The sequence below is a fragment of the Chelon labrosus genome (genome assembly GCF_963514085.1).
Source record: "Chelon labrosus genome assembly, contig: SCAFFOLD_41, whole genome shotgun sequence".
NCBI classification, from domain to species: domain Eukaryota; kingdom Metazoa; phylum Chordata; class Actinopteri; order Mugiliformes; family Mugilidae; genus Chelon; species Chelon labrosus.
In genome coordinates, this window is record NW_028181531.1 from 131,301 (window position 1) to 156,998 (window position 25,698).

The 25,698-nt window shown below is 44.2% G+C and overlaps 2 protein-coding genes across 2 annotated transcripts in view; both read right to left on the reverse strand.

Annotated features, from left to right (window-relative positions):
- Positions 1 to 3,188, reverse strand: part of LOC311509971 (protein NLRC3-like) — a 29,922-nt gene extending 26,734 nt beyond the window's left edge. Inside the window, exons 1-2 of the mRNA XM_084575432.1 lie at positions 2,394 to 3,188; positions 442 to 2,224 (exon numbers count right to left, since the gene is read on the reverse strand). Coding sequence (XP_084431558.1) covers positions 442 to 2,224; positions 2,394 to 2,667 — 2,057 coding nt within the window. The 5' untranslated portion in view covers positions 2,668 to 3,188. The remainder of the gene's footprint in view (positions 1 to 441; positions 2,225 to 2,393) is intronic.
- A 6,509-nt stretch (positions 3,189 to 9,697) lies between these two features.
- On the reverse strand, positions 9,698 to 24,499 carry LOC311509972 (NLR family CARD domain-containing protein 3-like; the record flags this gene model as incomplete). The annotated part of the gene is made up of 8 exons (XM_084575433.1): positions 9,698 to 10,173; positions 13,475 to 13,620; positions 16,175 to 16,348; positions 20,217 to 20,393; positions 21,667 to 23,452; positions 23,615 to 23,843; positions 23,989 to 24,067; positions 24,462 to 24,499. 8 exons carry the CDS (start codon positions 24,497 to 24,499, stop codon positions 9,698 to 9,700), a joined length of 3,105 nt encoding a protein of 1,034 aa, XP_084431559.1.
- Positions 24,500 to 25,698: the final 1,199 nt, after the last annotated feature.

Consider the following 25,698-nt stretch of genomic DNA (forward strand, 5'->3'; position numbering starts at 1 on the left):
GAAATGTTGAACTCAGTCAATAAAATGCTCCATTGATGGGTCAGTCTCTGTGTGGGATGATCAGTAGTTTACGGTGGCTCATGTTGATCTTAACAAGCTTTAGATAGATGTTGATGTGGAGCCACTTCACTGACTTCAGGATTATTCTGTACTCTAGAAACAGCCTTCAATATCCTCTCATCATTGTAATGTGAGGACTCAGAGGCTGCTTCAGCTAAACTAACTTACTGATGGAGAGAATAATAAGACAGAGAAATAGAAAGAAAAGAGTCAATAACTAGAAGAACAGCTTTAAACAGCTGGAGAACATCTGGGACTAAATACAACTGACTGTGATGTTTGCAGTGAACAAGTGGAACACTGTTTGAAGAAGAATGAGAATGTCTGAAGAACTAAACTACTAATCTCCACTGATTGATTCTGTTAATGATAAGGACTCACTTAGCCTTTCTGCAGTTCCTCACAGCTGGGATCAGTCTCCGTCGTCCCTCCTCTGATGTTCTGTACTGATACGGGCTGAAATCCTCCAGAACCTCCTCTGACATCTGCAGCATGTAGGCCAGAGCTGAGCAGTGGATCTCAGAGATATACTCTGATCTGTTCTCTGACTGCAGGAGCTCTTGGATCTCCTGATGAACTGAGAGGTCGTTCATTTCCATCAGACAGTGGAAGGTGTTGATGCTTCTGTCAGGAGAGATTCTATTAGTGTTGACCTTCTTCAGCTTGTTGATGGTTCTCTGGATGATTTCTGGGCTGTTCTCTGTCTGACCCAGCAGACCTCCTAAGAGTCTCTGGTTGGACTCCAGAGAGAGGCCATGAAGGAAGCGAACTAACAGGTCCAGGTGACCATTTTTACTCTTCAGTGATTTAATCATGACTCTGTTCAGAAATTCATCCAGAGGTGAGTTCTTGTAGTTTCTTCCCAGGAAGTCCTTCAGCACCTCTGTCTTCCTGTTGGTGTAACAGTGGATCATGTAGACTGCAGCCAGGAATTCCTGAACGCTCAGATGGACGAAGCAGAACACCTTGTCCTGGTACAGTCCTCTCTCCTCTTTAAAGATCTGTGTCAACACTCCTGAGTACACTGAGGCTGTTCTGATATCGATGCCACACTCTGTCAGGTCTGATTCATAGAAGATCAGGTTTCCTTTCAGCAGCTGATCAAAAGCCAGTTTTCCCAGAGATTCAATCATCTTCCTGGTCTCTGGACTCCAGTGTGGATCTGTCTCAGCTCCTCCATCATACTTGACCTTCTTCACTTTGGTCTGAATCACCAGGAAGTGGATGTACATCTCAGTCAGGGTCTTGGGCAGCTCTACTCCCTCTCTGGTTTCCAGCACATCCTCCAGAACTGTAGCAGTGATCCAGCAGAAGACTGGGATGTGACACATGATGTGGAGGCTTCGTGATGTCTTGATGTGGGAGATGATCCTGCTGGCCTGCTCCTCATCTCTGAATCTCTTCCTGAAGTACTCCTCCTTCTGGGGGTCAGTGAACCCTCTGACCTCTGTCACCATGTCAACACACTCAGGAGGGATCTGATTGGCTGCTGCAGGTCGTGTGGTTATCCAGAGGCGAGCAGAGGGAAGTACTTTCCCCCTGATGAGGTTTGTCAGCAGCACATTCACTGAGGTGGACTCTGTAACATCAGTCAGGATCTCAGTCTTGTGGAAGTCCAGAGGAAGTCGACACTCATCCAGACCGCCAAAGATGAACACAACCTGGAACTCTTCAAAGCTGCAGATTCCTGCTTCTTTGGTTTCAGGAAAGAAGTGATGAACAAGTTCCACCAAGCTGAACTTTCTCTCTTTCAACACATTCAGCTCTCTGAAAGTCAATGGAAATATGAAGAGGATATCCTGGTTGGCTTTGTCTTCAGCCCAGTCCAGAGTGAACTTCTGTGTTAAGACTGTTTTCCCAATGCCAGCCACTCCCTTTGTCATTACTCTTCTGATTGGTCCATGTCTTCCAGGTGAGGCTTTAAAGAGGTCTTCTTGTCTGATGGTTGTTTCTGGTCTGTGTGGTTTCCTGGATGCTGTTTCAATCTGTCTGACCTCATGTTCATCATTAATCTCTGCGGTCCCTCCATCTGTGATGTAGAGCTCTGTGAAGATCTCATTCAGAAGGGTTGAGTTTCCTGCTTTAGCAATCCCCTCAAACACACACTGGAACTTCTCCTTCAGAGTAGATTTAATTTTACGTCCACAAACTGGAACAACAAGTCCTGAATGAAGAAACAAGAAATAAGATGAATGAATAAACTCTCCAGTAAATATTCCAACATGTCATTGCTCTAAAGAATGAGTGTGTGAATATATCTTGGTTCATCTCTGGAGACATTAGTAAATGTCCCATTTCTCCAGCAGCTTCAATGTTTAGAGAAATCCTCTTACTGCTCTGCAGACAGTCAGCCAGCTCCTCCTGCTTCATTCTCCTCAGGAAGTTCATTGTGATCTTCACAAATAAATCTCTGCTGCTCCTCCTCTGCTCTTCATCCTCACCCTCCAACACCTCCTCATCCTCCCTCTGACTCTCTGAGCATTCTGGGTAATCTGGACTCAGAACCTTCTGGATCTTCTTCAGCTCCTTCTTCACAAAAGTGATGATGTTGTCCTCCAGCAGCTGGAACAGAATACCATATGAATGACACAAGCAGACTGAAATCATGGACAAACATCAGATCCATGTTGGACACACTGACAATCCACTGGTCTACAAAGTGCAGCATGGAGATGATGGAAAGTAGTTGTTGTACATGTACAGACCAGAAAGATGGAGTCCAGCTGTGTCTGATGCTGCTGGGCAGACTGACCACTGAGAACCTCTGAGCTCTGCTGGTGGACTCTGTGGACCAATCATCAACAATTAGCTCTCATCATGTCTGTCCACACAGAGACAAACACAAGGTAAATGTCCCTGGAGTGATATGTGGATGTGAAGAGTGAATCAGATGAGTCTCTGTAGTGGTAAAGGTTTACTAGTCCTGCTGATCCCACTGACCATCAACAGCTCAGTCTTCAGCTGTTTCATAAAGCTTTGCCTCCCTGATGAATCAGCTGGAGAAGGAACCCAGAGCCAGAGACTGAAGACTGTAAAACGTCCACCAGTCCACAGTGAGTGACTGACAGGCCATTATCAGCCACACAGAAAACAAAGCAGACAGAAACATTAAGAAACCTCAGACTCTCTGACTGATCATGTCAGAGATGATAATCCTAGCGAGGCACATGTTCTTCACCTCAGAGCCATCAGCTGTTTCTTTGTCTCCTCAAACATATTTCACTATTTTAACTTTGGACACTTAGAAACAAAGTGTCTACACAAAATAGCCTGGATGTCCTTCCCCCCAACTCATCCTGAGTTTATCTTCTCTACGACTCAAGCAAGGTCTTCAGGTCAGGACTCAGCTGTCCACCTACACCTGAAGGACAAGGGACAACAATGTCCACATGTTCTGAACATCTGAGGAGTCTCCGGACATTAATGGATCATCAGAGAACCACCAGGTTCATCAGAACAGGTTCCTCCAGGTCCAGGTGCAGGTCCAGGTGAGTATCAGGTCATTAAAAGACTCTCGTCCACTTCTTCTGCAGCGTTACAGCTGATGAGTTTCATCTGTGTCTCTACCATGAAGAAGACCTGCAGGCCGAGGCCTCAGACGTGGAGCTGCTGACTCTCTTCCTCAATGTTTCATACTAATGTGCAGACTGTGTCTATATGAACTCTGGTTAGCTTAGCATTAGTTTAGCTCCTCCTCTCCTCAGACACATCTCATCTTCTCTCTCACTGGTCCACAGCCAAACAGAATGAAGACTTGTCTCCATGGAAACAGACTGAACAGCTGATTAAAGACTGAAGACACGACTCTGCTTCAAAGATCAGTCTCTTATCTGTCTCCTCCTCTAAGGCCTGACACTTACTGTGTCGGCCATTTTAGAAGATCTTTGTAAAATAAGCAAGAATTCAGCAAGTTACTCAAACCATGTGACTTGTATAAAGTTAGTGATTGTTCTACTGTATATCTATATGTTGTTTATCTTCTTCTTCCAGTGTGTCTATGTTGTTTAAGATCAACATCTGTTTATCTTCTGAGGAAACATCTACAACATCTAAGCAGCAGAGATGAAACAGACATGAGCAAGTCAATGTTTATTTATCCTCAGCTCCTCAAGTCAGACACATTTACTGACACTTTACCTCTCTGGAGTAGAACCACATCCCCCTTTAAAATCTTCAAAAAACTTCTTTGACCGGTCACTCTTCAAGGACACATAGCTGCTTCCAGGTCCAGGTACAGGTCCCTCCAGTGTGTCCTCTCTCTGGTCCATGCTGCTGAAACACTAATCATTCATGGTGTAAACAGATCAGCTGATCCTCCACTGATTGGCTCTTATTCATCAGCTGCTGTACTTCTACTATCCGTCCACTAGATGGAGCCATCATGATCAACGTATATATTTTATATTATCTTCCAGCTCATAGACTTTCTATATTTTATACAGACATTAAATATCTTGTATATATTTTTAGACACATTCTTCATATACTAGTAAACCTTCTGTTCATTTATTCCTTTTGTATTCTGTCTTGTAACATTGTGGTGTCTTGTCAGCAGATATGTAGCACAGTGGGACCAGGAGAAACACAATCTCACACTAATATGTTTTCATTCATATACTGAGGAGGTGACAAGAAACACCACTTGAGTCTTTAATAGATTTACCTTCTAGATAGAAAACTCTAGATATCAGACATAGATTTACATATGAACACAACATATCTCATGTCCATTTCATGTTTTAAACTCTTCTATATTCTAGATAGAAATGTGTATATCATGTAGAAAGCGTCTCTATGTTGAACTGGAGTAAAAGTACTTAGTTAATTTCAACGCTTCCCGTTAGAAAAGCAGATCAAACTTCTAGAGACAGATTTCAAATCAAAGACTGTGTCATGGATGGAAATAATCAAATAAGTTGAAATCATATTTAGGAAGCAGGTCTCGCGCTGATCACGCAGAGACTATAAATGGCGGATCAGTTTCATACTAGTCCTCCTCCAGACTCTGGACTTTCAGCTCTGACTCAGATTAACGTGAATTTATGGAGCTGCAGATTTCTGCTGCTTCTGTTGGAGCTGAGCTGCTGACATCTGATGTTAACCAAGAAAACATTCAAAACTGCTTCATTACCTTCAGACGGAGTTTGACACGGAGAGAAAAATATCTGCGACACGATCCTGGTGAAAGAGAAACTAAACTGAAACCAGGAAACTACCTGCCAGGTGTTTGGAGGAGGAGTCAACACAAACGTTTCATGACTCAGATTAAAAGTCTGAAGATTTCTTCAAATCAATCAATAAATAATGTTTTGTGTAATGGACTAAAAACTAAATAATATTCCAGGTTGTATGAAGATGACGGAGCTCTCAGCTGGACTCCAACCCGGTCCTGAATGTTTGTGGATGTTTAGTGTGAGTTCAGCCTCTTAACGTGTTGTCTTCGTGTTCACTGAACCTTCTGTCCTCCCGCCTCAAACTGACTGTGTAATAAACTTATGAGTTGATTCTAAAATGATGAGAGTTCTTGTTGTTTCAACCTTTGCTCATTTATTGACAGAGTGCTCTTTGAACACACTTCTCAACCATAACAGAACTAACGGAAAACGTGCATGCCTCGTACGACCGTAACTGTCGCAACACATCTGTCTAAAACACATTCTCTGACATATTTTTATTTTTTTTAACATCATCCTTGTTAATGCCTACAAACATCAACTCTTCAATCACATCACAGTAAATTCCCCTTATGGTCTGGAACCATTATTATCCATTAGCCATTAATAGCCCTATCAACAAACAACTTTATATTGGATCAATACAATATCAGATTCCCTTTTGAACAACTTCAACATAAAGTCCTTTACAGATCCAGTCTCTGGACAGGTTTAACAACTCTACCAGACCTGGTTTGAGACAGTCCATTAGGGGTCACCTTTGGACCAGGAGAGCTCCATCCTGGGCTGGCCTGAGTATCTGGTGGATTTGGTTTTGTAGTGGTTTTGCCTGGGGGCTCCACATCAGGCAGTGCTTGGAGATGGCGGCGGTTTGGCCTGTACAGGGCTCCTTGCTCTGGAACAATGACATATGATCTCTCAGTGGTGCTCTCCCCAGCCACTTCTGCAGGTGTGGACCAAGTCTTTTGATTGTCCAGCCTAGTGAGAACAGGGCCTCCTGGCTGCAGTGGTGTGAGCGCTTTCACACCATGTGGCTTATTGTAGTGGAAAGCTTGCTTACTCTTCTCCACAGCATCCTTATGTCTGACGTGCTGCCGCTTTGGCCATTTTGGTTGCAGGGTTTTAGACAGAGTGGGTAAAGTTGTTCAGATTTTCCTGCCCATTAATAGTTCAGCCGGACTGACACCAGTGCTGCTGTGCGGTGAGGATCTGTAGACCATAAGAGCCAGTAGTGGATCTTTTTGTCTCAGTGTTCTTTGGGCTGTTTGCACTGCACGTTCAGCATGGCCATTGCCCTGTGGGTTGTGGGGGCTAGAGGTCACATGATGCTTAAAGTCCATCTCACGGGCAAAGTTTCTGAAAACGTCACTGCTGAACTGTGGCCCGTTGTCACTGACAACCTCTTCCTGTATTCCATACCAGGCAAAAGTAGCTTTCAGCTTTAAAGTCACCTGTGCACTTGTAGTGGTTGGCATATGGAGTATCTCCAGGTATCTGGAATAGTAGAAAGTTCTCTTCTTCATGTTGACAGAGATCTATGCTGATGTTCCTCCACGGCCTGTCTGGGAGGGCTGTTGACAGGAGAGCTTCTCTGTTCTGTGCTCTCCTATGCTCCAGACACTACATGCACTTCTCCACTTTGTGTGTGATTTGTGAAGCTATGCCAGGCCACCACACTCAAGTGTTTGCTCTCATTCTGCATTTGTTAAGTCCTTGATGACCATCATGTATTGGCTCTAACATCTCTGGTCTCATTGACCCTGGTATCACTATCCTGCTCCCTCTGAGTACCAACCCATCATGCACAGACACTTCATTTCAGCTCTGTGTGTGTTTCATGTGTTCTGGCCACCAATTCTTAATGGACCTGATTACCACTTGGAGTTGCTCATGGGCGGCTGCCTTTAACAGAGGTATGGGGACTCAGCGTACTGTGGCCACTGCATAGGGTTGAGTGTTATCTTGCAGTGTCATTTCCACAGGCTGTGTTTTCAGTCGGCCAAACTCCTGTTCACTGGTCCTGATCTCATACACTGGCTTTATTAGCCCCGTTGCTAAAGATGCTGGCCGGCTGAGCAGCTTGTTCACATTCTCACCTCTAATAACATAGAGCCTGAACGTGGATGTTCTGCCCTTGTATACAGTCTGTGTGACAAACTGCCCCAAACAGTTCAGACCACCTCCTGGACCACTCAGGATTGTCTTTGCTTTGTGTAGGACAGTGACAGCCTTAGCTCCTCATTTACATCATTATTAGATTCAATTGTCTTTTCTCAGAATGGAAACAGATCAACTCACTGTTTTAATCACACCTTAGATCTTGTCCTAACATAGAAACTGAAGGTTTAACAGTATTTACTCATAACCCTCTTTTGTCTGATCATTTCCTCTGAACATTTGAATTTACAGCAATGGATTACACAGGAACTGGAAAGACATTTCATTCCAGTAGATGTTTATCTGATGATGCTGTAACTAGATATAAGGAGTTCATTCCTTCTTTATTTACCTCAGTGCCATGTGTCAATGATGTGGACGACAGCAACCACAGTTTAACTCCTGCACTAACAGATTATTTTGTTGATGGCTCTGCAGCATCTCTTAGTTCAACTCTAAACTTAGTTGCTCCTCTGATAAAGAAGGTGATGAATGGGAGGAGGCTAGCTCCCTGGTATCATTCACAGCTGATCAGTTCAAAGCAGACAGTCTGAAAGATGGAAAGAATCTGTCATTCCACTAATTCTGAAGAAGCTCACATAGCCTGGAAAGATAGTTGAACAACTTCTAAAAAACTCTCTGTAATATTAGAACAGCATATTATTCATCATTAATAGAAGAAAACAAGAACAAGCCCAGATTTGTTTTCAGCTCTGTAGCCAGGCTGACAAAGAGCCACAGCTCTGTTGAGCCATCTATTCCTTTAGCCCTCAGTAGTAATGACTTCATCAGCTTCTTTACTGAGAAAATTGTTGGCATTAGAGAAAACATTCAAGGCATCCTTCCTCCAGCTGCCAAAGATGGAAGTACAGTGACATTAGAAACTTCTGGAAGACCTAATCAACATCTGGAATCCTTCTCTCCAGAAGATCTTTCTGAGCTCTCTTCAACAATTACAGCATCTAAACCATCAACTTGTCTTCTAGATCCAATCCCGACTAATTAACACCTCCATACTGAACCAGATACATTGATCTTTATTAACAGGATATGTGCCTCAGTCTTGTTACGACTCCTTAGATGTTTTAAGGGCAAGGAGACATAAACACAACAATCAGAAGAAATGATGCCAGAGTTTGTGTGGGGAAGAAAAGAAAAATGCTTTATTAACCAAGCAACACTACTAATACAAAAACACAATGGTGGAGGAGTGTGGGACGGTGTGGTTGTGTCAGATAATCAGAACAACATACAACAACACTAGGCCTATACTGAGGCTACAACTGAAACACAACACAAACCTGACTCTCTGATCTAGAAATGGAGCTGAACACAAAGAAATACAAAAATGGCACCAACCCTAAAACCTAGTGTGTATGTACAAGGAAGTACTACGAGAATGAGAACATGTATAGAGTATTAAATCAAATCAAAGTTTATTTATATGGCACTTTTCATACATAAAAGCAAAACAAAGTGTCTCAGAGGCTAAAAACAACAAGGACAAAAACCCAAACACCAAGGTGCAGAGCCACCCGGGCCAGAGCCGCCCACAGGACAGCAGCGTTTCCTCAGCGTTCTCACCGGGGCCTCCTGCTGGTTAAAACTGGTGGTGTTAAAAAACACACAGTAGTGGTCAGACACAGCCAAGTCCACAACAGCGGACACACCCATGGACAGGCCATAGGTTATGACCAGGTCCAGGGTGTGCCCCCCCCCCCCCCTGCTGTGGGTCGGCTGTGTGACATGCTGTTTAAAATCCAAACAGTTGAAGAGGTTTATAAATTCTCTGGATACTGGGTCAGAGGTGTTGTAGGTGGTGTGAATGATTGATAAGAATTCAGAGAGTTCACTGCACTGATAAAAGAGGTGGAGTACTGGGGGGGGGGGGGGGGGGGGGTGTCTGTAGACCGTTATGCAGAGAGTAGGAGGGCTGCTAAAAACAAAGGCATGATGCTCAAATGATGAGTAGCTGTTAAAAGGAACTTCATTTGAGGACATTGTGGTTCTTGTTATGGATGCAGTTCCTCCAGCTTTTTTGGGGTGGGGGTGAGTGAGGGGCAGAGGGTCTGTGTGCACATGTTTTAACAGTGAGTCAGGAGGTGGCTGAGGTGCAGGACTGGACAGTCAGGTTGATGTTAACTGATAAAAGCCGTGAACCCTCCTGATTTGGGTGGAGGCCGTCCCGTTTAAAAAGTTGAGGCCTGTCTAAAAAAGCGGCAAAACTGTCAACAAACAGGATCCCTTTGGTCAGGCAGTATCCCTTTAGCCACAGGTGCAGCTGACGAAGGCGGCTGGTGGTGACGTCACCATACCGAGGTGAGGGAAGCGGACCAGTGATAATTGGCCGCTTCCCCGTGTCCAGCAGGCGATCCACCAGGGAGACGAAAATCCTGTTTGAGGACCTCTGACTGGTGATTTTTGAGGTCGTTGATGCCGGCCTCCAGGACCAGCGTGGAGGTCGAGTTGTGCTGTGCACTCAGCTGGAGGGCAGAGGACCTGGCTGACGCAGGCTCCAGGGAGGCAGAAGGTCTGGCCACCGTGCACCGCCACGTGCCTGACCATGGAGGTCCTGATAACCAGCACGGAGGGGATGCGCCGCTCCGCTTGCTGCCTGGAGATGGGGCGGAGGTGGGACGGAGCCTGACGTTCGTGTTAGTGGTGCCGGGCCACGGTTGCTCCTGGCCGAGGTGGAGGGGAGGGGTCGGGCTGGACCAGAGGACCCCGGATCCTGGACTGGTGAGAGCCACGACCAGCTGGATGGACAGGTCCCGGGGGCAACCTGGACAAAGCACCCACGGGGGGGAAATCCTGCAGGCTTAGGATGTCAGACCTGTTATCCAGTGGCAGATCTGGAGGAGGAGGAGGGGATGGACGAGCCCCAGCGCCCCTGTGCACCACTGACAAGGATTCCCTCAGCTTCAGTGGAGTCAAGCTCACCAGAGCCTTCCCTCCATCCTCCTGGATGAAGCACTGCGACTCCACGGGACGTAGGCAGGAGGTGGAGGGTGCCGATGTCTTGGGCTTGGCTCCCTAGTGCTGGTGCCGGAGTTCCGGTGGTGATAAAGCCAGCCAGGAGTCTCCAGGAACAGTAGTGATGGACACACGTGCCCAGGTGTTAAGAATTGCATTGATTACAGGCTTCAGGTTTTCCTCATCATCTGACTTCCTGGCTGACGCTAAAGTTGGCCGCTAGGTGGCAGCAAAGAATCTAACTGTCATTTACATACCTTAAAGAAGAAATGCACATTTTCTACCAGTTTGTGGCGTCGTCTCCAGCTTTGAGTGAAGTGTGTTTGATGTATAGATTAATTATTAAAGATAAAAATGAAAATGTTAAAGATGACTGGTTGTTTATTCAAAGACAAAACGTCTGCAAGTTTCATTTTCTCAGTCAGAGCGAGTAGAAACTGTAGAAATGTTTTGTCCAGGAAGCTGTAAAATGAGAAGTGATCACCTGTCATCACCTGTCAACCATCTTTTCTTCTATTTAATAAAACATAGATGTAGACTTTAAATCACTTTGTTTTCTTTAACATCTGAACCGACACTGAGCAAAGTCAAACCCATGAGCTTCTAGGAGATGACCTACTATAATATACGGTTTTTATATCATACTATACTAGGAGGGTTTTCTATTTCCTCCTTTACATTTCAAACTAATAACTAATATAGAATGTTGTTTTTGAAGACAGACACAGATTGCACATTAACCCTCTGGAGTCGATGGTGCGTTCAAATCACATGAACGATTTCAGACGACGCTGCATCAGTCTCCGTTTCAACTTTTATAGAAATTGCCGACTTCAAACTACAGACCAGTTTTTAAACTGTGTTGATAGATGTGTCTCCCTCTGGTGGTGAAACGATGAACTGCATGAAGTCAGTTTAATGATCCAAACACAGAGAAACTATGATGATCACTGCCCTCCAGTCGTCACTGTCACTAACTACAACTGTCCACATCCCATAATACTGATATTCATTGACTGCAGTATTTTAGCTCTAATGATCATCAGGCTGATAATGAACACATATTATTACACTGATAGACTAACTGATGAGTGTTCACTGTTGAATTTAATATCAAAAGAAGAAAATGTATTTTGAATAGATTCTTAGTTCATTAGTGTATGGTACCAAACCATTGGAGCATGTTGGAGCCCATTTGGATCCAGTTGTCAGTGTCTTAACAGTACTCACAGTTCCTGGGATGCAGAGTGCTGTTAGATATAGTTTGGTAAACCCTCCTTCAGCAGTGTCCCGTCACTGTGGTGTAGAAACACGTCCTCAGGCTCCGTCCACGTTCAGAAGCATCCAGTAGGTTCTCAGCAGCTTGGTGCAGAAAGTGTTTCCCAACAACAAGTCTCTCATACTGTTAGCATGAGGAGCTGACTAGCATCAGTCCTCAGTGTGGTCCCGGTTTAGCATCAATTAAGTAGAATTCCAGACAGAAAAGGCTCCACTGAACTTCCAGTCTCTCCAACAAACAAATACACTAGGTCGTTCAGGCAGACACGGAACTAAATCACACTAACTTAAATAAATATAGATTATTGAACTAAGTTTTAGAGGTGACTTTGTGTCTCGCGCCGTCTCTTTCCTCTCAGTCCCACCCACCTGGTTACCAGGTAGGTTAACTTGAACATCACTGATTGGCTAATCAAACAGATTGACACCTGTCCATACCACAAGAAAATGGTGCATTCAGGAACCATGTTGAACATAGGACATTCCAGATACTTAATGAACCTTCCTAAATACCAGTAGTCTTCTATGTACTTTGCAGATTCATGCTGCGGGCCAGATTATTCAATTCAGTTTTATACATAAAGCGTCTATAACAATACAAATTGTCTCAAGATGTTTTACAAAACCCGGCCTGAAACCTCCAGAGCAGCCTGAAGGAGACGGTGGCAGGAAAAACTCCCTTTAACAGGAAGAAACCTTGAACAGAACTCAGGTCATATGGAGGAACCCATCTGCCTAAGGCCAGCCGGGTAGAGACAGAAAAGAGATATCCTCTCCCTTTTAACAGGAAGATACCTTGAACAGAAACTTAGACATGTGTCTGAATCATTCATGAGGGACTGGACTTGATTTGTTGGAGCTCTGTGAAGAGTTGAAGTGCAGCTCTGTTGATGGACTTAAATGGAGACCATGTGGATGAAGCTCTCCTCTCCACCTCCCAGTAACATGGTCCAGTCAGAGTCTGCTTCAACCTCTGGATCATCAGGACACAGCTCATCCTCTCACAACACACACCGTCCTGTTTACCACTATGACTCCCACCTGTAGAGAGGAGGAGAAAGAAGAGAGGAGGTAAAGGAGAGTTTCCAGAGTCTCCCTTCATCATCACATCCAGTAGAAAGAGCAGCAGGGACTTCAGTCCTGTTCAGAGTAGCAATGGAGCAGCTGTGGAGCTCAGCCAGCTTCCTTTCAGCTTCATGTTAACATGTTGGAGTGAACACACACAGACCTGCAGAGACTTTTAGCATCAAGTCTGTTTCTTCTGCAGATTTCACTAATAAACTGCTGAGAGTCCTGAACGCTTCATTACTGCACCAACACTTTAGTGATGGGTTTACTGCTGCTCCATTTAAACAAAGATCAGCTGACTAATAAACATGGAGGCTGTCATTGAAGAGATCTGATCAAACTAATGACACATGTGATGACTCTGCTCATGGTTATTAAATGTAATGCTGGTTCTGTGATGTGCAGGCTTCAGTCAGACTGATCTCAGAGCTGTGATCAGTTGGTCATCAGATTTGATGAATGACCACCACTGTCTCTATACATCTTGGAAGGCTGTATAACAACAACAGTCGTCTTCACATCAACTCAAACACATGATCACAACGAGCTTCTGGCTCATCTGATTGGCTGACTGTTGTCTCTCTCTCTGTCTTTCTGTCCAATCCTGAAGCCTGTCTCCATTCTCCTCCCACAGCTTCACTGAGAAGCTGCAGGTTTACAAGAAACTTTGATACGAACTGTGTTTAGGACAATACTGATGAAAGCAGCATGGACTGACTTGGAACCCTCTACTCACATCAGAGTCTCCAGTTTATAGTCTGCACTCTTCACAAGATCAAGAAGCTGCATCACATCTGAATCCTTCAGGTTGTTGAAGCTCAGGTCCAGATGTTTCAGATGGGAGGGGTTGGACTTCAGAGCTGAGACCAGAGAATAACAGCTGATCTCTGACAAACTGCAGCTCCACAATCTGAAAGAAGAATAAATGATGAAATGACTGATGATCAATCAGATGTGTGGAGGTTTTAAATGTGTTCTCATTAATGTGTGTGTTGACCAGGAATGAAGCTCAACATTATACAGTTATTTAAATGAGTTTGTATTTGTCAAGGTTCCATTCTTGGCCCTATTCTGTTTTCATTATACATGCTACAACTTGGGTTAATTATAGCCAGGCACAACTTATCTTTTCACTGTTGCGCAGATGATCTGCAAATCTATCTGCCACTGAAGCCTGGTAATGCATGCAGCACTTTAGTCGACTGCATTGCAGACATTAAGCAGTGGTTTGCCCAAAATGTTTTCCACTTAAACCAAGATAAAACAGAATATATTGTGTTTGGAGAGTCTGTGTCAAATGGATTTGGCACCTGGCCTTCAACTCCCAGTCAAACTGTAAGAAATGTAGGAGTGATTTTTGACACTTCTATGAAATTTGACAAACAAATTGACAATGTTGTGAAGTCAAGCTTTTTTTTAGCTGCGTCTTCTGGCTAAAGTGAAAACTTTTTTAAACCGTCACAACCTCCAACCAGTGTTGTTTTTGGCGGCCATTTTAGATTTAGTCTTAGTCTTAGTCTTTTGGACGAAAATGCTTATTAGTTTTAGTCACATTTTTGTCATTTCTATATGTGATGGTTTTAGTCTAGTTTTAGACGACGAAAACTCAAAAAGGTTTTAGTCTAGTTTTAGTCGACGAAAACTCGAAAAGGTTTTAGTCTAGTTTTAGTCAATTTTAGTTAAAAGAAAAAAAGAAAGTATTTTCACCAATAATTACAATAACAACGGAATGGTTTTAGACAGACAAGTTTTCCACCCAACAGCAAATACTTTCTGATCTACTATAAGGATTATGCATTACACACAGATAAAATGGTAACAGTGTATATATAGTCATATTAATTGGTGCTACAGTGTTAAAAACTCTATCCATCTTTGTTTTTTATTTTTATCAAGAAAAACTGGTGCACTGCACCTTTACAAAAAATAGCGCTGTCTCTTCAAGTAGTCTTGAGTTGTTGTTGAAGTTGTGTGTGGCTGTGGATGTGTGCCGCTAAACTGAGGGCATGTTGCAAATATAAAGTAAAAATAAATAAAGATGAACGTTTGTCTTGCTGTTTGTTTTGGAGTTGCAACAGATAAATGTTTTAGACTAACATCTAAAAAAAGTTTTCAGTGGCACGCGATCTACCCTCACTACCTTCGCGATCTTCCGGTCGATCGCGATCGACGTAATGAGCACCCCTGCCATAGATCATCTCGTCGTTTCTGACCACCAAGGCCCTTGCCGCTGCCACTCAGGTCCATCATTTAGTGTGACTGTGACGGCAGGCGTGTTTGTGCAGAATGTGCACAGATGCTGGTGTGATGCCATGTGGTGGGCGTGACCAAACAAGGATAGGATGCATCACCATTGCTGATACTTTTTAGCTTTTGACAGACAACAGGCAGAAATGTCATGCATTTTGAACGTCTGACAGACCACCCACAACATACTGTCATGAACAAAAGGGGTGTCAACATAATAATTTCGTCATCGTCATTGTTGACGAAAACACCCACTAACATTTTCGTCCAGTCTCGTCTCGTCAACGAAAGCTTACAAACGTCTAGTCATGTTTTCGTCATCAAAGAGCCATGTTTAGCTCGTCATCGTCTCGTTATCGTCATGAAAAAAAGGGGCGTCAACGAAATAATTTCGTCGTCGTCGACGAAAACAACACTGCCTCCAACAAGCTATTCACGCTCTAATAAGTTCCAGACTGGACTACTGCAATGTCCTGTATACTGGTGTCTCCCAGTCCTCTGTTGGCCACCTTCAACTTGTGCAAAATGCAGCTGCCCGTCTTTTAACTAGCACTAAGAGAAGAGAGCACATCATTCCTGTCCTCTATTCCCTCCATTGTCCATTTTAGAATTGATTTTAAACTTTTAATGTTTGTTTTTAAAGCTCTTAACGGCCTCACCCCATCTTATTTGTCTGACATGTTGACTGTGAGTGTGGTAGGGCTTTGAGGTCGTCAAACCAACTCTTGCTGGAAGTGCCCAGGTCAAACCTTAAACACTGGGGTGACCGAGCCTTTTCAATTGTTGCACCTATAGGCTCTGGAATAAGCTCCCCAGTGACATGTGTCTCATTACTGACCTGGGCCTTTTTAAATCAAAACTTAAAACGTATCTATTTAAAATGGCTTTTAGTACCCGGTAGTGGGGTGACACTTTTATATTTATTTATTTTTATTCTATTTTATATTACTTTTTATCCTCTCATTTATTGTTTTTATTTATTTTTTTAGCTTTCTTTTACTAATGCACTTGTTTTCTGGTGTGTTTTTTAATCGTTGTTTGATCTTTTGTAAAGCACTTTGGTTCACCTGTGAGTCGTTGTAAGGTGCTATATAAATAAAGTACATTTACATTTACATCTTCACTTTGAGGAACAATAAAGTTTTATTTAAAATAAATTAGATTCAGTTGGTGATTAAACATATCAGATCTACAACAGTAACAGACAGTGAACTCACATCAGAGTCTCCAGTCTACAGTCTGGACTCTCCAGAAAACCACACAGCTGCTTCACTCCTGAATCCTTCAGGTTGTTGTTACTCAGGTCCAGATGTTTCAGATGGGAGGGGTTGGACTTCAGAGCAGGTCCCAGAGAATCACAGCTGATCTCTGACAAACTGCAGTTCCACAATCTGAATAAAGAATAAAAGATGAAATGATTGATGATCATTGATGATTGATGGCTTTTGGGACATGGAATGTCACCTCTCTGGCGGGGAAGGAGCCGGAGCTTGTGGAAGAGGTTGAGTGCTATCGACTAGATATAGTCGGCCTCACCTCGACACATAGCGTCGGGTCTGGAACCCAAGTCCTTGAGAGGGGTTGGACTCTCTTCTTTGCTGGAGTTGCTCCGGGTGAGAGGATGAAGGCCGGGGTGGGCTTTTTGCTTGCTCCTGCACTTTCTGCCTGTATGTTGGGGCTCTCCCGGGTGGACGAAAGGGTTGCTTCCCTGCGCCTTCGGGTCGGGGAACGGGTCCTGACTGTTGTCTGTGCATATGTGCCGAACAGCAGTTCAGAGTACCAGCCCTTTTTGGAGTCCCTGGGACGGACACTGGACAGCGTCCTGACTGAGGACTCCATTGTTCTGCTGGGAGACATCAGCGCTCATGTGGGCAATGACAGCGTGACCTGGAGGAGCATGATTGGGAGGAACGGCCTGCCCAATCTGAACCCGAGTGGTGTTCAGTTATTGGACTTCTGCGAGTCGCAGTTTGTCAATAACTAACACCATGTTCGAACATAATGTTGTTCATCTGTGCTCTTGGCACCATGATAGCCTGGGTCGTAAGTCGGTGATTCTGTAGTCATATCATATCGTATGTTCTGGACACTCTGGTAAAGAGAGGAGCAGAGCTGTCAACTGATCACCACCTGGTGGTGAGTTGGATCAGATGGCGGGGGAAGACGCCGAACCGACCTGGTAGACCCAAATGAGTAGTGAGGGTCTGCTGGGAACGCCTGGCAGAAGAACCTGTCAAGACGGTCTTCAACTCCCACCTCCGGCAGAGCTTCATCTGCGTCCCGGTGGTGGTGGGGGACATTGAGTACGAATGGGCCATGTTCCGCTCCGCCATTGTGGAGGCGGCTGTTGCGAGTTGCGGCCGCAAGGTTGCTGGTGCTGGTCGTGGCGGTAATCCTCAAAGTTGCTGGTGGACACTGGAGGTGAGGGGAGCCGTCAGGCTGAAGAAGGAGGCCTACAGGGCGTCGGGCGGTGGAAGGAATACTTTGAGGAGCTCCTCAATCCCACCAACACGTATTCCATAAAGGAAACAGAGTCGGAGGGCCTGGGGTTGGATCGTCCAATCTCTGGGGCAGAAGTCGCCGAGGTAGTGAAACAACTCCTCGGCGGCGGAGCTCTGGGAGCAGATGAGATCCGCCCTGGGTATCTCAAGGCTCTGGAGGCTTGGACTCCGCCAGAGCTGCCCTTTGTCACCGGTTCTGTTCATAATCTTACAATACAAAACAAATTCAAGGACAATCAGCACTTCCACATCACATGTAAGGATGTTGAAAATGTTTTTAGTAGGACAAAGATCAATAAAAGTCATGGGCCAGATAACATTTGTGGGCGTGTAATAAAAACATGTGCAAGAGACTTGAGTCAGATATTCCAATACATTTTTAATAAATCATTGCAGACACAACATGTACCAAAAATTTGGAAAGATGCTGTAGTAGTCCCAGTCCAAAAAGGTAGCAGTTCTAAAATTCTTAATGATTTTAGACCTGTCGCTCTTACGTCAATTTTAATGAAGAATTTTGAAAAATTGATAAGATCAGAGATTTTAAGGATCACTGAAAATGCATTGGATCCCATGCAATTTGCTTACAGGCCACGCAGGGGAGTAGAAGATGCCACTCTCACTCTGCTTCATTTGCTTTTCAAACATCTTGATGGAAGTGGGTCCCATGCACAAATTCTTTTTATTGATTTCTCATCCGCTTTTAATACAATCCAACCTCATATCTTGCCCAACCGTCTTGTTGAACAATTTGACTTTAGTTATAATCTTGTTGGTTGGATTCTGGATTTTTTAACAAACAGGACTCAGAGAGTAAGGGTGAACGGAGTTGTGTCTGGTCGGCTTTGCTCCTCTACAGGCTCACCGCAGGGATGTGTACTTTCACCCCTTCTGTTCATCCTATACACGAACATGTGTCAGAGCAAATATGTAGATAGGACCATTATTAAGTATGCGGACGACTCCGTCATCGTCAGTCTGCTCAATAAAGATGACAGAGGCCATGGACCAATAATTGAAGATTTTGTACAATGGTGTGAGGAGTCACACCTTCAATTGAACATATCCAAAACAAAGGATATGTACATTGATTTTGGTAAAACTCCAAGATATGAGGCCACAACTATAAAGGGTCAACTAGTGGATCAAGTAGAATCATACAGATATCTAGGGACAATTATTGACTCTAAATTAAACTTCCAGAAAAACTGTGAAGCTGTCTGTAAAAAAGGACAACAGCGCCTGCACTGCCTGAGAAAACTGTACCACTTTCATATAGACAAGACCATGATGACATTATTTTACCATGCTTTTATTGAATCCATTATATCTTTTTCCTTAGTGTCGTGGTTTGGGTCTGCTTCAATTAAACACAAGAATAGTTTAAATCAAATTGTAAGATGGTCAAGCAAACTGATTGGTGAGTCCCAGCTGCACCCCACATCCCTGTATGCTAAACAACTACAGAGGATAGCTTTGGCCATCTTAGAAGATAGCCTACACCCATTGAATAGGGAATTCCAGTATCTTCCTTCTGGACGGAGGCTAATAGTCCCTAGATGTAGGACTACAAGATTTAAAAACAGTTTTGTCCCAGCTGCGATCACTCTGTTGAACAAACTGTAGATTACTTGCACATAACGCACAAGCACTTTGGTCATGCACTAGCATCTATTGTATGTTTTTAACATGTGTTTTATGTCATGTTTTTATCTATGTTTGTACTGTCTGTCTATATGTTTTATGTAACATGTTGTTAACCATGATCTACAGTTTGTTTTATTTGTTCTATACTGTATGTTTCATGGTTTGTGTGGTGTATGTCATGTGGTGGTGGATGTCCTGCCTTTTAGACTGTAAACCTAGTTTACCTATGGGTACCAATAAAGTAACCTGAACCTGAACCTTTATGGACACATTTCCGAGGTGCAGTCGGGTGGGGGAGGCTGTCGAGTTTGGTGATCAGAGGATCTCATCTCTGCTTTTTGCGGATGACGTGGTCCTCTTAGCTTCATCGAACAACGACCTCCAGTTCTTGCTGGGGCGGTTCGCAGCCGAGTGTGAAGCGGCTGGGATGAAGATCAGCACCTCCAAGTCTGAGGCCATGGTCCTCAGTTGGAAAAGGGTGGATTGCTCACTCCGGGTCGGGGAGGAGGTCCTGCCTCAAGTGGAGGAGTTCAAGTATCTCAGGGTCTTGTTCACGAGTGACAGTAGGAGGGAGCAGGAGATCGACAGGAGGATCGGAGCGGCATCTGCAGTGATACGGATGCTAAACCGGTCTGTCGTGGTGAAGAGAGAGCAAAGCCAAAAAAACAAAACGAAATTAAACACTCTGCAGACGTTGTTGCTCCTCCTCTGTGCATGAAAGAGGAGGGACGGGGGAGCAGTGTAGAGAGCTCTGGGTCAGCAGCTTGATGGATAAGCGGAAGAAGAAGAGATGAGACGAGACGAGACGAGACTTTACCAGTTATGGGCTCATTGTATTGATGTAGACACAACAGCAAAAACAAAAAAAGGCACTCTCTCCAGAGGGGCAGCTCAGCTACTAACAGCAAACGAGCTGTTGCCCGAGCAACAATAGCTCGTACCTGTCCACGTCCAATGACTGAGGAGATACCTGCTGATGTTCAGGAACATGATGCTCCTTCATTTAAACTCTTTGAGCCTCCTTTTCTATCTGACAGTCCTGACAAGAGAACTCATCGAAACTGGATCTCCATTCTTCAGAAGCCTGAGAAGAAAATAAATGAAAACTGACCTCAGAGTCTCCAGTTTACAGTTTGGACTCTCCAGTCCAGCAGACAGATGCTTCACTCCTGAATCCTTCAGGTTGTAGTTTCTACTCAGGTCCAGATGTTTCAGATGGGAGGGGTTGGACTTCAGAGCTGAGGCAATGACTTCACAGTGACTCTCTGACAGTCCACAGTTATAAAGTCTGTCATGAGACAAATAAATAAAATCTGTCATAATGGAAGAAGACATTTCTATGACTGTGATGGGTTTGATGAGTGGACAATTGGACACATCCTGCTGGACATTTTGTCTCCACATCAGTGGTTCAGCTCATCTTCTCTGACTGTGTTTGGCAGGAAACAATCATTCTCATCATCTCTCTCAGACCTTTGTTTAGTTGAATGTGCAGATGAATGGAGACAACACTGAGTTACAGTGAGGCTTCCAGACTGTCCACAGTCTGTCAGTGGATCTGATCCCATCATGAGGACATCTGGATGAGACAAACATCTGGACTGTCTTCACTGTTTAATGGACTCTGGATCTTTTGACTGAGTTCAGCTCAGTGAACAGTTCCAGTTGGAAAGATGATCTCTGCTGTCGACTTGCTGCCGTCAGCTTCAGTCCACAAGTGGAACATTTAGTCTTTAGTCCAACACAAATGAAACCCATCACTTGACAACCTCAGACCTGGACATCATTCAGTATGAACATGGTGAAATATTTCTATGTGGAGGACACAGGACTGGCTCAACTTTAGTTGTTCAGCACAAACACAATGAACAAACAATCAGGTTGAATTCTTTTCACCATCAAGTCATCACAAATATGTTCTCATGGTTTTATCTGTCAAACTAAACTCTGACCTTTGTGTGTTTCAGATCTCTTTAACAAGTCAGACTTCTACCGTTCTGCTCTTATATATTCAGACCTCTAAGCATTTCCTTCTTCAACTCTTCTCTACAGCAACAAGATGGGAAACAAATAGAAAGAAAGACGTAAAAACAAGACCATGTGACTCAACTTCTCTACTTAAAATGAAACGTTGAACTCAGTCAATAAAATGCTCCATTGATGGGTCAGTCTCTGTGTGGGATGATCAGTAGTTTACGGTGGCTCATGTTGATCTTAACAAGCTTTAGATAGATGTTGATGTGGAGCCACTTCACTGACTTCAGGATTATTCTGTACTCTAGAAACAGCCTTCAATATCCTCTCATCATTGTAATGGGAGGCCTCAGAGGCTGCTTCAGCTAAACTAACTTACTGATGGAGAGAACAATAAGACAGAGAAATAGAAAGAAAAGAGTCAATAACGAGAAGAACAGCTTTAAACAGCTGGAGAACATCTGGGACTAAATACAACTGACTGTGATGTTTGCAGTGAACAAGTGGAACACTGTTTGAAGAAGGGTGAAGAACTAAACTACTAATCTCCACTGATTGATTCAGTTAATGATCACATCAGGACTCACCCAGCCTTTCTGCAGTTCCTCACAGCTGGGATCAGTCTCCGTCGTCCCTTCTTATATGTGTTGTACTGATTCAGGTCCAACTCATCCAGAACCTCCTCTGACATCTGCAGCATGTAGGCCAGAGCTGAGCAGTGGATCTCAGAGAGTTCCTTCTTTGATCTGTTCTCTGACTCCAGGAACTCTTGGATCTCCTGATAAACTGAGAGGTCATTCATCTCCATCAGACAGTGGAAGATGTTGATGCATCTGTCAGGAGAAATTTTACCAGTGTTCATCTCCTTCAGGTTGTTGATGGTTCTCTGGATGATTACTGGACTGTTCTCTGTCTGACCCAGCAGACCTCCTAAGAGTCTCTGGTTGGACTCCAGAGAGAGGCCATGAAGGAAGCGAACTAATAGGTCCAGGTGACCATTTTCACTCTCCAGGGATTTAATCATGATTCTGTTCAGAAATTCATCCAGAGGTGAGTTCTTGTAGTGTCTTCCTAGGAAGTCCTTCAGCACCTTTGTCTTCCTGTTGGTGTAACAGTGGATCATGTAGACTGCAGTCAGAAACTCCTGAACGCTCAGATGGACGAAGCAGAACACCTTGTCCTGGTACAGTCCTCTCTCCTCTTTAAAGATCTGTGTCAACACTCCTGAGTACACTGAGGCTGCTCTGATATCGATGCCACACTCTGTCAGGTCTGATTCGTAGAAGATCAGGTTTCCTTTCAGCAGCTGATCAAAAGCCAGTTTTCCCAGAGACTCAATCATCTTCCTGCTCTCTAGACTCCAGTGTGGATCTGTCTCAGCTCCTCCATCGTACTTGACCTTCTTCACTTTGGTCTGAACCACCAGGAAGTGGATGTACATCTCAGTCAGGGTCTTGGGCAGCTCTCCTCCCTCTCTGGTTTCCAACACATCCTCCAGAACTGTAGCAGTGATCCAGCAGAAGACTGGGATGTGACACATGATGTGGAGGCTTCGTGATATCTTGATGTGGGAGATGATCCTGCTGGCCTGCTCCTCATCTCTGAATCTCTTCCTGAAGTACTCCTCCTTCTGGGGGTCAGTGAACCCTCTGACCTCTGTCACCATGTCAACACACTCAGGAGGGATCTGATTGGCTGCTACAGGTCGTGTGGTTATCCAGAGGCGAGCAGAGAGAAGCAGTTTCCCCCTGATGAGGTTTGTCAGCAGCACATCCACTGAGGTGGACTCTTTAACATCAGTCAGGATCTCAGTGTTGTGGAAGTCCAGAGGAAGTCGACACTCATCCAGACCGTCAAAGATGAACACAACCTGGAATTCTTCAAAGCTGCAGATTCCTGCTTCTTTGGTTTCAGGAAAGAAGTGATGAACAAGTTCCACCAAGCTGAACTTTCTCTCTTTCAACACATTCAGCTCTCTGAAAGTCAATGGAAATATGAAGAGGATGTCCTGGTTGGCTTTGTCTTCAGCCCAGTCCAGAGTGAACTTCTGTGTTAAGAGTATTTTCCCAATGCCAGCCACTCCCTTTGTCATCACTCTTCTGATTGGTCCATGTCTTCCAGGTGAGGCTTTAAAGAGGTCTTCTTGTCGGATGGTTGTTTCTGGTCCATGTGGTTTCCTGGATGCTGTTTCAATCTGTCTGACCTCATGTTCATAATTGACCTCTGCAGTCCCTCCCTCTGTGATGTAGAGCTCTGTGTAGATCTCATTCAGAAGGGTTGAGTTTCCTGCTTTAGCAATCCCCTCAAACACACACTGAAACTTCTCCTTCAGAGTAGATTTAACTTTACGTCCACAAACTGCAGCTTCAAGTCCTGAATGAACAAACAAGATGAATGAATAAACTCTCTAGTAAATATTCCAACATGTCATTGCTCTAAAGAATGAGTGTGTGAATATATCTTGGTTCATCTCTGGAGACATTAGTAAATGTCCCATTTCTCCAGCAGCTTCAATGTTTAGAGAAATCCTCTTACTGCTCTGCAGACAGTCAGCCAGCTCCTCCTGCTTCATTCTCCTCAGGAAGTTCATTGTGATCTTCACAAATAAATCTCTGCTGCTCCTCCTCTGCTCTTCATCCTCACCCTCCAACACCTCCTCATCCTCCCTCTGACTCTCTGAGCATTCTGGGTAATCTGGACTCAGAACCTTCTGGATCTTCTTCAGCTCCTTCTTCACAAAAGTGATGATGTTGTCCTCCAGCAGCTGGAACAGAATACCATATGAATGACACAAGCCGACTGAAATCATGGAGACAAGCATCAGATCCATGTTGGACACACTGACAATCCACTGGTCTACAAAGTGCAGCATGGAGATGATGGAAAGTAGTTGTTGTACATGTACAGACCAGAAAGATGGAGTCCAACTGTGTCTGATGCTGCTGGGCAGACTGACCACTGAGAACCTCTGAGCTCTGCTGGTGGACTCTGTGGACCAATCATCAACAATTAGCTCTCATCATGTCTGTCCACACAGAGACAAACACAAGGTAAATGTCCCTGGAGTGATATGTGGATGTGAAGAGTGAATCAGATGAGTCTCTGTAGTGGTAAAGGTTTACTAGTCCTGCTGATCCCACTGACCATCAACAGCTCAGTCTGCAGCTGTTTCATAAAGCTTTGCCCCCCTGATGAATCAGCTGGAGAAGGAACCCAGAGCCAGAGACTGAAGACTGTAAAACGTCCACCAGTCCACAGTGAGTGACTGACAGGTCATTATCAGCCACACAGAAAACAAAGCAGACAGAAACATTAAGAAACCTCAGACTCTCTGACTGATCATGTTAGAGATGATAATCCTAGCGAGGCACATGTCCTTCACCTCAGAGCCATCAGCTGTTTCTTTGTCTCCTCAAACATATTTCACTATTTTAACTTTGGACACTTAGAAACAAAGTTTCTACACAAAATAGCCTGAATGTCCTTCCCCCCAACTCATCCTGAGTTTATCTTCTCTACGACTCAAACAAGGTCTTCAGGTCAGGACTCAGCTGTCCACCTGCACCTGAAGGACAAGGGACAACAATGTCCACATGTTCTGAACATCTGAGGAGACTCTGGACATTAATGGATCATCAGAGAACCACCAGGTTCATCAGAACAGGTTCCTCCAGGTCCAGGTCCAGGTCCAGGTGAGTATCAGGTCATTAACCGACTCTAGTCATGTGACCTTCAGGTGATAAAAAACTAAACTCCCCACCAGTCATTTAGAGCTGAACAGTTGGAGGAAACGTCTTCTAGTCCAGACGTCTTTGTCTCAGTTTAGTTTCTGGACATAACAATGTTCACTCTTCCAGGAATAAACCAAAGGTCACGAGTGTCCATGAAGACTAGAACGTAGATGAACCAGGAGTTTTTATTCTCCAGCTCCACTTCCTCTGCAGTGTTACAGCTGATGAGTTTCATCTGAGTCTCTACCATGAAGAAGACCTGCAGGCCGAGGCCTCAGACGTGGAGCTGCTGACTCTCTACCTCAATGTTTCATACTAATGTGCAGACTGTGTCTGTATGAACTCTGGTTAGCTTAGCATTAGTTTAGCTCCTCCTCTCCTCAGACAGATCTCATCTTCTCTCTCTCTCTGGTCCACAGTCAAACAGAATGAAGACTTGTCTCCATGGAAACAGACTGAACAGCTGATTAAAGACTGAAGACACTACTCTGCTTCAAAGATCAGTCTCTTATCTGTCTCCTCCTCTAAGGCCTGACACTTACTGTGTCGGCCATTTTAGAAGAACTTTGTAAAAGAAGCAAGAATTCAGCAAGTTACTCAAACCATGTGACTTGTATAAAGTTAGTGATTGTTCTACTGTATATCTATATGTTGTCTATCTTCTTCTTCCAGTGTGTCTGTGTTGTTTTAGATCAACATCTGTTTATCTTCTGAGGAAACATCCACAACATCTAAGCAGCAGAGATGAAACAGACATGAGCAAGTCAACGTTTATTTATCCTCAGCTCCTCAAGTCAGACAGATTTACTGACACTTTACCTTTTTGGACCAGAACCACGTCCTCCTTTAAACTCTTCAGTAATTCCCTTGGACCGGTCGCTCTTCAAG